General features: G+C 41.0%; 1 protein-coding gene across 2 annotated transcripts; it reads right to left on the minus strand.

Moving 5' to 3' along the window:
* Positions 1 to 1,728: 1,728 nt before the first annotated feature.
* LOC123757177 (uncharacterized) lies at positions 1,729 to 9,706 on the minus strand. Of its 2 annotated transcripts, none has more exons than XM_045740633.2 (6): positions 9,666 to 9,706; positions 6,545 to 6,682; positions 5,932 to 6,141; positions 3,138 to 3,266; positions 2,090 to 2,188; positions 1,729 to 1,821 (listed from the first exon to the last, which is right to left on the minus strand). In XM_045740633.2, the coding sequence occupies exons 2-6, from the start codon at positions 6,680 to 6,682 to the stop codon at positions 1,753 to 1,755; spliced, it is 645 nt and encodes a 214-aa protein (XP_045596589.1). In that variant the 5' UTR covers positions 9,666 to 9,706; the 3' UTR covers positions 1,729 to 1,752. The 2 variants fall into 2 exon arrangements, with proteins under 2 accessions (XP_045596589.1, XP_045596588.1); XM_045740632.2 differs by having other exon boundaries at positions 9,591 to 9,701.
* Between the last annotated feature and the right edge of the window lie 1,809 nt (positions 9,707 to 11,515).

Below are 11,515 nucleotides of genomic sequence, written 5' to 3' on the forward strand. Positions count from 1 at the left end.
GGCAGTTTCTTTCACCCTGAAGCCCCTGTTATCTAGCAGTAAAATAGGTACCTGGGTGTTAGTCAGCTGTCACGGGCTGCTTCCTGGGGGTGGAGGCCTGGTCGAGGACCGGGCCGCGGGGACACTAAGCCCCGAAATCATCTCAAAGATAACCAAGATAACACCCATCCTGTGGACATATAGTGGACCCCATACCTATCTATTTGGGTTAGTAGAAGACCCCATTAACACCATGTGACTTGTTGTGGACCCTATATCCATCCTGTTTGCAAGTGTACCCCATAGACAGCTAAAGCGTCACAATAACGAGGCTGAAAAACGTTGACCAAACCTCACACTAGAAAGTGAAGAGACCACGACGTTTCGGTCAGTCCTGGACCACAATGGACTTTATAATGGTCCAGGACGGTCCGAAACGTCGTCGTCTCTTCACTTATTAGTGTGGTTTTGGCCAACGTTTTCCCAGCGATTCCTATGTAACATCGTTTTTTATTTATGTTCCTACAATCCATTCTCTTTAGATTTTCAAAGCACACACTATTGTATATAATATTGATTAGCCACAGTACCATCATTTTATATAATAATTTCTAGTACTTACTATGCTTTACTGAGAACTACCAAAATTTCTCAAAGACAAAACTTACGAGCCTTCAACTTTATGTAGCTGATCAATGATATTCGAACCGCATGGTAAATAGTGCGTAAATTTCAATTTATTGGGACTGGAAAATGCAATCATTAAAATTGGAGCAGACTATTCCGCGGTCTACGGCGATGGAACGGGTACTATGGGACATACTATGGTACACGAGGAATAGGTGGTGTCTGGTGATAGGTAATAACTGGAAATCTATCACAGGGGAACTATGAACATTAGCAGCGTAGAAACAAGCATTTTAGTTTCTCTCTACATAGGTACTATGTTATAGTGAGAACGGGTTAACTGCCGAATCCCAGCATACTTCATCAAAGCATATGTACCTTATGAACTGCTGTATCACAGAATAGATCTTGAATTTCTGTATCCAAACAATCCTCATGAACGGCTCTGTTCAAGTACACTTTATAGTGTTACACGAGGTCTATACTAGGATGCCATTATCCAAGCATAGGGACATTATTATAAACTGCCATATCTAAGCATAGAGACATGAACTGCCGTATCCAAACATGGGAATAATTAAAGTTTAGCATCAATAATAACCCTGTAACATCAACATTTACAGGATCCGTCAGTCTGACTGCATACCATCTCTATTCCTTTGAAATTCTAAACTTTTAAAGTCAGTTATTTTCATAAAATATTTTAACATATCTATAGACGAGACTATAAGGTTGGGGACCAGATGCTTAGAAGACTTGTTCATAATTGACTTAGCCCTAACCCTAGGCTGGGAAGCAAACCATAAAATTTCCGAATTAGAATTTTTCCGTATTACATATTTAAAATTACTTTTTGGTGCATAATTTATTCCTGCACCAAATTTAAAATACTGTATTTGTGGATATTTTAACTTATAAAAATTAATTAATAAAATTGGCAATGTTTGGCAAGAACAAAGTAGTAATTTTGAAAACTGGGGAAAAAACAACGAGGATTGGCATGCTTATGCCCTTACAGGATCACTACTATTGACCAGGTTCAGCCCTTTGAAAAGTAGCTCACACTGCCACACCAAGTGAAATCTTTCCAATATTCAGATCAGGACTTATTAAACAACTGTGCAAAGAACAATATTTATTTCCACTTTAACGGTTAGACTTGGCAACACGTTCAAGTTCATCCTTCTTCTTGATTGCATAGCTGTTGGACGATCCCTGAAAAATACAACAAAAGTTTACCACCACCTACCTACATCATATGCTTTTTAATTTTATTAATTTTTCAGACTGATTCTAAATGTTAGTGTGCTGGATTAAATTAGGCAGTCTTTGCAAATTTTAAATTAAACTTCAAATATAGTTCCTGTTATCGCACTTATGAAGCTGCAGATGTAGAACTTACTTTATAACAATTCATGCCAGGCATGGGCTTAATCTACCGACAACTTGAATTTATAAAAGTTCACCAATCGGCCACACGTACCTTGGCAGCATTGATCAACTCATCAGCGAGACACTCTGCAATGGTCTTGATGTTGCGGAAAGCAGCCTCACGTGCACCAGTTGTCAGGAGCCAGATGGCCTGCAAATGGATAGTTTATGAGCAAGATGCAATGGGGGGGGGGGGGGGGAAGAGACACAAAAAGAAATATTTTAAGTAAATGTTCAAAGGTTGTTACCAAACTCCACTTATTAATACAGGGGCGTTTGCAAAACCTTTGAGTTAGTATAGCACACTTTCGACACCACAACAGCAGAACGCTATCATGGCTCTAATAGGTGCATAATTTAAAATTAAATATATAATGCTTAAAATTATACAAAAATCCTCAACAATATCTGATTTAATTATATAACTTATATGCCGTCCCAAGACTTATTTATTTAATCTGATTATGTATTACAAGCCTTATACAAGAGTAAGAATTGCTCATGAATTATCCAAACAGAATGCCTTAAAGAGAAATGTTATGCCTTTACATGGCCACTTTGAAACTGTCAAGCCTCAATGATCTCCATATATAGGTAGGACATCTCTCAAGAAACTTGACAATTCACAAACAAGAAAGGCTCCATCAAACATCACATTTCTACACACAACCAGACTATCAAATATATCCTGACCACCAACACCAAAATCATCAAAATACAAAGAAATTGGATATAGCCAAATCATTACATATCAAACTTAACAGACAGCTTGCACACATCCTGTCTACCAAGAGCTGCCATCCACCCGACACACACAGGCAAGTACAATAATATACTACTTCTGACTGTTGCTAGCATGCTTCTAGCTTTCCATACCCATAGCTCATCTTGAGCCTTGCCCTACTAGCTTTCCCTGGAATCCAACACACCATCAGTTTACAACCAGGTCCCAAATGACCCCTCTCTCAAGGGGTCCAACCCTACCTAAATCTCAACCCAAAAGTAATAAGTCAGACCAGGTTGTCTCTACAGTTAATAAAAATTACAATGAATCCCAATACACCTTGCCTGTATTGCAATTTATTGTCAATACAACTTGCCTGGTTGACACGTCGGAGAGGAGACACATCCACAGCCTGCCTCCTTACAGTACCAGCACGACCAATACGGGTAGAATCCTCACGAGGACCAGAATTGATGATGGCATTTACCACAACTTGAACTGGATTCTGAAACCACACTTTATTAATAACTTAAATAATGATTGTAGAGCTCCAAGCTGTTTAGCAGTATCAATATATGTAATACCTAATAGCCAGAAATGCATTAATTGCCTAATTAACAAGGCTCTTATTTGCTTAACAGACAGCAATTTTCATTATTTGCAGTTTTAAAAATTATAAATTTTAACAAATTTACACATTAAGAACATTAATTTTCTGACTCGGTAAGATTTGGTTGTCAAATTTCTGTTGGCTCCAATTACAAAAATTCACAATATAAAGTATAACAAACTATTCCACAAGAGAAAATATTGAAAAAGTTTAAAATTTCAGGAAAATTTGCCATGTTGGGCAACTCTGGCTATTATGGCACAATATATACACACACGTCAGATGCACTAATCACTCGCTAATCTTGTCTAGAGAGTACTATCAAACTCCACTCATCGGGCCAACATAACCCTTGTGGTGTTAGCGAATTCTCTAATTTTATCTAGCACTCTTTCGACACCACAGTAGTTATTGAATCTAAAGTGGCTCTAATAGGTGCAAACCTTGCAAATAGTTTAAAATTGTCACTAATGACATTGAGACTAAATTTACTAGCCTACATATATCGTATTTTTAACAGTGGACAGTGTGCACATTTTTGGTCTATCACCAAGTACATATTGTACTTATATGTACAAAATCATGTTTCCCCCCCCTTTCAAAACCACTTAAAACATAATTTTCAATAATTATGGCAATATATGATAAAACGTGCTAAAAAATTACACACAATACTTATACACTGGCAAACACAGTACATTGCTGCATACTCTGTACCCACAATGACCACTTTTTGAAAAGTTAAAAAAAAAAATCAGAATTGACATGGCCTAAATCCTCAAAATATAAGCTTTTTTGGTGTTGATTTCAATTATTATGAAAGGCCTAAAAAAAATTGTTAAACTTCCAATATATGTACAACTGAAGTTATCCTGGAAATTTCTGGTGTTAGCTTTGGGATTACATCCATGTCTTTTTTCCTTTTTGTTGTCCTCCTCTAATGCCAGTTTCCTTCAGGTCTTCTGCCTCCCTTTCTCATCATTAACACTTGTTTGAATCGAATTCTTGTTATCCCATGGTCTTAAGGGTCTTGAGTCTCTGGGCTTCTGAAGGTTTCTCTTTCTTGGCTCCACAAAGTTTGAAGATAAAATAATCTTTGTGGGGCTCAATATCTAAAAATATTTTCCTCTTGATCGTTAAATTACCTAAGTGTAGTTACCCAAGTGTAGTTACAGGATGAGAGCCAAGCTCGTGGTGTCCCGTCTTCCCAGCACTCTGTCATATAACGCTTTGAAACTACTGACGGTCTCGGCCTCCACCTTGATCATTAAAGCCTTCCTCTACAAGCATTCTGTCTAGCCTCACAATCTCAGCCATTTCAGAGGTGTCGGATCAAATCCAACAAAGCTGTCCACACTTACACCAGGTAATGTCATCCTGGTGCAAAACTATTTCATGGTTGATATGATATGGGTGGGTAGGAGTAATGAGGTGGGGAGGGGGAACATTAAAAGGTCTGGCTAGTGCACACCATCTCCATGAGCATTGTAACAATTAGGCAAAGGTTTTACGGTAAGGCTCCTCTTATGAGGGACGGAAGGAATTATCAGGATAAAGTGCCAAGCTATAATGACTATACTGTATAGCACTTGGAACGGGTCAGGATAAGGATTTGAGATGGGACAGTGAAGGAGGGGGGGGGGGGGGGGAATAATGGGCCAATCACTGACTGGCAGGGATTGAATGCCGACCTGTATGAAACGAGACCGCGGCTCTACCATCCAGCCCAAGTATCAATGTACTAAGTATCCAAGTGCTATAGCTATCTATGCTTTGATTTCCAATACACTGGTAGGAGATCATTTCAAGACCAGGAAAGTGGTAAATAATGCTTTACATTTCAAGTATTGACACAGTTATTACCCTCCCCTTCCCCCTATCTTTTGCTCCTCCAAGATACCTGCAATCTAATGGTTAAACAATTATTTGTTCAGGTTAATGCAAAATTGTCATGAAAAATTCTTTACCAAAAATGTTTAGGTCATGAGAAAAATAATTTTGTGGCATTAACAAAACTATAGCTGGTGCCACCATTTAACTATATACAAGTTTAATCGACTTTCTACAAAACTTCACAAAATGAGCCAAAGAAAGTTTCAGATATGGAAATCATTTTCTGGATTCAAATGGAAAGTATGACTAATTTTCATTCTAAGAGTATTGTACTGAACATCAGTTTTTTAATAATTCTAGTCTACTTTGGTTGTTTGGGGGGGGGGGGGGGGGGTGTACCTGCAAAGGTTTGGGATGGGTGTATTTATTGCACCCATTACTATAAGCTGGTATTTTTTGTTTAAATAGAGCAAAACATTTTTGAAATTTTTAACATTTTTTAATTCACCACTTGTTAACTGGTTGATGGGGTTCTAGTTGTTGTTCTACTCCCCAAGCCTGGCTCGAGGCCAGGTTTGACTTGCGAGAGTTTGGTCCACTAGGCTGTTGCCTGGAGCGGCCCGCAGGCCCACATACCCTCCACAGCCCAGTTGGTCCGGCACTACTCCTAATACAAGTTTTATCAAAGCTGCACTCTTCATGTAAACAAGAGGGTAAAAGTACTAACCTCACCAGTCAGAAGATGGATGATCTCAAAAGAGTGCTTGACAATGCGAACAGCCAGCAGCTTCTTGCCATTGTTGCGACCGTGCATCATCAGGGAGTTGGTAAGGCGTTCGACAATGGGGCACTGGGCCTTGCGGAACCGCTTAGCCGCATACCGACCAGCAGAGTGGGGCAGGTACTTGGCATAATATTTCTTCACGGCAATGTAATCCTACAATGCAGTAGTAATGCTCATTAGCATTGTTGATAAACTAATATTAAGCCGCAATATACTGAAGAAAATACTAATACAATCTACTGATAGCTGTGGAATAGAATATGAAGCAATCGGGATACTGCAAAACACCTAATCCCACTCCAACATATCAACATACAGTACTCTACATATAAGACAGATCGTTTCAGATTTTAAAATGCATTGTCTTAACTTTGAAATTTCAGCCATATTAGTTATGTATATAAATTGTTCATTTTCTCTAATTCACATATGAAAGGATGTATTGCATTATATTTAAGATTTTTTAGATGATTTTAATCTATGATTAAGACTATAATCAGCAGTTAAAGAACTCATGCCTTAGCAACTTTGAACTTTAAGTACAAATGAGGCTCACCTGGAGAGACATGTCACTAAGCTGTACATCATCAAGTGACCATTTGCCAAAGAGCTTAATTTCTGGCAGCTCAGGAGCCTCCACCACTGGGGCTTGGATGGTTGCCACCTCATCTGCTCCGTCCTCGAAATCCGCCATCTGCCAATTTCAAGAATCTCAAAATTGGTAGCAATATATTTAAATGGCACACTGAACCTCTCTTTATGATCTAATATTACCTACAAAGCAATATCTTACATGGCCTAGATTACTGCTCACTCCAGTAGTCAAAGTCATTAAAAATATGACTAGAATGCCTTGTGCCACACTAGTTATCTTGAGGTTATCTTGAGATGATTTCGGGGCTTTTTAGTGTCCCCGCGGCCCGGTCCTCGACCAGGCCTCCACCCCCAGGAAGCAGCCCGTGACAGCTGACTAACACCCAGGTACCTATTTTACTGCTAGGTAACAGGGGCATAGGGTGGAAGAAACTCTGCCCATTGTTTCTCGCCGGCGCCTGGGATCGAACCCAGGACCACAGGATCACAAGTCCAGCGTGCTGTCCGCTCGGCCGACCGGCTCCCTGCGTTACATTACAGATAGTTACATCCATCTATGATGACCCTCTTTTTTTATCATAAAAATAAAGGATATGGAAGGTCTATTGGCCCATATACTGTAACTCTTATTTATATCTACCTAAACTTCATATATTTGTCTAACCTATGCTGAAAATAATCCAACTTCTAAGGGGCCTGACAGCTGAGTGGACAGCGCTCGGGATTCGTAGTCCCGAGGTTCCAGGTTCTATCCCCAGTGGAGGTGGAAACAAATGGGCAGTTTCTTTCACCCTGATGCCCCTGTTCAGCTAGCAGTAAAATAGTTACCTGGGAGTTAAACAGCTGCTATGGGCTGCTGCCTGGGGATGTGTAACAAAAAGGAGGCTGGGCCCACGGGGATGCTAAGCCCCGAAATCATCAAGATGACCTATTATGTTACCCTGTAATTTGTTCCATAAATCTACAACCTAATTTTAATATATTCTCTGAGATACCATCACTTCAATCTTACAACCTAATTTTAATATATTCTGAGATGCCATCACTTCAATCTTAAGTATTGTAGCTTCTTGTGAGGAACATAGCATAAGAACTCAAGAATAAAGAAAACGGCAAGGATGTGCACACTGGTACATGTAATGGACTTCACCATATGCTCCAGCTTCACATACACAAAAACCACACTAACATGATATATAGACAAAAAGGAAACGTTATTGGAGCACTGCGGGGATTCAAACCCTCAACTCTGATACTCCCAAGCCATGAATCTTACCTCTGGACCCCAGGTTGTACGACTTTGACCGTGCCGTGGTCCCGTAGTGAGGTGCCCGGCTTGAAGTGCCCCAGGTCCAAGGTTTGAATCCCTGGCACTGATCAAACTGATTTTCTCAATAAGGTTATCAATTGAAGCAAAAATTTTTCAACAGAAACTAATTGGTGACTAGTTTCGCACTATATTAACAACTCTAGTACTCTACTAATCATTTCTTGAGTGGAAATTGATGGCTCACCAAGTGAACATTTATATGCGCAAAGGACCCCGACATATACTGTCTGGTCCTAGGGACTTGATAAACGTTGCCAGAAGCTCTGTTAATCTTAGGGGTCCAAAGAACTGCCAAAACAACTAATCTGCGGGAGGAGTTCTCTCTCCCCAGTGTTAATAACAGAATCAGGGAATTGAATGCTAAGCTTTGCAATTATGATGGCCAGAGAACCCCCATTACCCCCATATTGCCAAGAAAAAAAAAAGTTCTGCGCTACTCACAGGAGGAAACTGGAAAAGCAAAAAATAGCAACTCCAGTCAGTCTGCTACCTGGAAGAACTTTACCTGCTGCTTAAGCAAGCTGCGAGCTCGTTAAATTTGGTTAGGTTTATTAAGTATTTACCTACACAGAAATCACAATTGCATGATGCATCAAATGAACAAATCCACAAGGGCCGTGACGAGGATTCGAACCTGCATCCGAGACGCTGCCTTGAATCCTCGTCACGGCCCTTGTGGATTTGTTCAAGTATTCACCTAGTTGTGCTTGCAGGGGTTGAGCTCTGGCTCTTTTGGCCTGCCTCTCGACTCATTTTTTTCCACACACCTAGGAAGCAGCCCGTAATAGCTGTAACTCCCAGGTACCAATTTACTACTGGGTGAATAGGGGCATCAGGGCAAAAGAAACTCTGCCCATGTGTTTCCGCCATCACCGGGGATGGACTCCCCCTAGGATTACGAATCCCGAGCGCTGTCCACTCAGCCGCCAGGCTCCCGGTGTAACGGTTGTGTTAATCCACCAAAAATGCCAAGAATCCTAACCCCACTTTTCCTCCCTATTCCACCTCAAACACTATCCAAACTATCTTCCCCTAACAACCACCAAACCAACAATTATCCTCCCCCTACAACCACCACCATTTCAGTTACCCCAAACAACCACCCCAAGCAACAATTACTCTCACCAAACAACAATTATTCTCCCCAAACAACAATTATCCTTCCCTAAACAACAATTATCCTCCCCCAAACAACCACCCCAAGCAACAATTATTCTCCCCAAACAACAACTATCCTCCCCGACCACCACCACAGGAGAGCAACAACTACCCTCCCCGAGCACCAACAACTACCCTCCCCGAGCACCAACAACTATCCTCCCCGAGCACCAACAACTATCCTCCCCGAGCACCAACAACTATCCTCCCCGAGCACCAACAACTATCCTCCCCAGCACCAACAACTATCCTCCCCGAGCACCAACAACTATCCTCCCCGAGCACCAACAACTATCCTCCCCGAGCACCAACAACTATCCTCCCCCAACCACCACCACAGGAGGAGAGGGAGGCCAAGGAAGGAGCGCGGTGTGGGCCCCCACAGCGTCAGGGAGGCCCTCCATGGCCGCCCAAGTGTGTGTTTACCTCCACATGTGGCTCTCTACACACCTCCCCTTACACACACCTGCCTCCTGTACGCCACACCACACACCAGGCCTCTTGGGCTACGTGTACTCACAGTAATTACGGCACCGGCCGGTTTTAGTCAGGAAAAATTGGTGAGAAAAGCCGAGAAGAGGAGGAGGAGCCTCACCTCGTGTGTGTGGACAGGACCCGAAAGACCTCGTTAAGGATTTCGCCCCAAAAATACAGTTTTCAAACTAGCAATCAATATTTTATATAATTAAAGTATGTAATATATTATATTTTAAAGTATATATATAATTCAATATACTTTACGTTGGTAGCATTTATTAAACGGTAAATATTTTCTGTGGACTTAGAGGGAGTGTTATTCTATTGGCGGTATATTCAAATTTTCGTTGCGGGCTAACTCGTGAGATTTGTGTAATTTGTAAAGTTTTGTAGCTAGCTTTTGATCTATTTTCTCTACTTTCCTCATATAGAAAAATAATAACAGCACACTGCTCTACATATACTCAAGGTTTTTGATAACATAATTGACACTTTCTCTCCTGCTTTCATAAATATAATCATAAATCAGAGGAAAGACCTTGATAAATACTGGTTCAGTCACAGGGTATATCCTACGATTGAAACAATCAAGGGGATCCTACTTCTATTATGTTACGTGGTAATCAACAACCCTGTTCAATTCAAGTTCAAGTACGACTTGGGTTGTGACTCTATTGATACTGGTAATGGCTCAAAAGGGCCACCACATACGGACTATTCATGCCCGTGCCACCTCTTGGGTGGCTTAATCTTTATCAATCATCTGGGTTGTGACAAGTCACAGCCCTGCTCCTGTGCCAGGTAAGTCCACAACGGGCTCACCATAGCCCGTGCTACTTGAATTTTGTTGTTCAAAGTAGCGAATCTTAAACAACAACATGGGCTGTGAGGGTGGGAGGTGGGGGGGGGGGGGTTGTTGTGGTGTTGGAGAAGTATTTACCTATCAGTAGAGTTACAACACCGCTCCTGTGCCAGGTAAGTCCACAACGGGCTCACCATAGCCCGTGCTACTTGAATTTTGTTGTTCAAAGTAGCGAATCTTAAACAACAACATGGGCTGTGAGGGTGGGAGGTGGGGGGAGGGGGGTTGTTGTGGTGTTGGAGAAGTATTTACCTATCAGTAGAGTTACAACACCGCTCCTGTGCCAGGTAAGTCCACTGCGGGCTCACCATAGCCCGTGCTAATGGGAACTTTTAGTTCAGAGTAACTGAATATAAAACAACAACAGCCTATTAGTGCCTTCGGGAAGTGGGATGCCCCTTATGTCCCTCTTACTAGCTGTAAATTTTTTGTACTTGTTGTGTTATAATTTAATTTCGACTTTCAAATTCTTTATCGAATCCAGTCTTAAAGCTGTGAAGTACTTGTTCTGTTGTTTTTGCCCAGGTTGAGCTTCACCTTTTGGGTCCTGCCTCGTGCCCTTCAATCGACTGGTACACAAATTCCATGGACACTTTGTTTTATATATATATGTATTTGAAGTATTGTGTGGAGTCTACACATGTCTTCGCTCACTTTCTTATTTACTAAGCTAACAATGAGCAAATTACTGTATTTATATTGTCTTTGTGAATCTCGGTTACTTTGTTTCAATACATGTCAATTGGCTCTTGTACCGCACATGTCAAATACCTTCCTCTGTCTATTCCATACAGCATCCTCCCGTGCTAATCTACTTACTCTAAATGATAGTGAATAGTGAACTAAAAAGAAATTCATTTGTGGCTGACTGCTAACAAGCTAACCCCCTTAACATCATAACTTTTTACATATCATTTGGTAACAAGTGGTGTGATAAATATTCAATCTGTGCAAAACAAAACAGTTTTACCATGAGAAACTGTGAGTGAACTACCACTGGACATTGTTGTATTGACTGAAACATAGTTGAGCGAGTCCGATTCCGTAGTTATCAGTAAATTTGTTCCTGACTCACACTTTTCACAATCGCCCCCAAGACCCGAGTG

This window comes from Procambarus clarkii, chromosome 13, assembly GCF_040958095.1.
Source record: "Procambarus clarkii isolate CNS0578487 chromosome 13, FALCON_Pclarkii_2.0, whole genome shotgun sequence".
NCBI classification, from domain to species: domain Eukaryota; kingdom Metazoa; phylum Arthropoda; class Malacostraca; order Decapoda; family Cambaridae; genus Procambarus; species Procambarus clarkii.

What these genes read in the sequence shown, in the direction of transcription:
- LOC123757177 (XM_045740633.2), bottom strand. Translation starts at nt 6,682, where the DNA reads ATGGCGGATTTCGAGGACGGAGCAGATGAGGTGGCAACCATCCAAGCC. An exon ending in TTAGTGACATGTCTCTCCAG is followed by an intron (nt 6,142 to 6,544) that starts GTGAGCCTCATT and finishes ACTGCATTGTAG; the next exon opens with GATTACATTGCCGTGAAGAA. An exon ending in CTCTCCGACGTGTCAACCAG is followed by an intron (nt 2,189 to 3,137) that starts GCAAGTTGTATT and finishes ATCCATTTGCAG; the next exon opens with GCCATCTGGCTCCTGACAAC.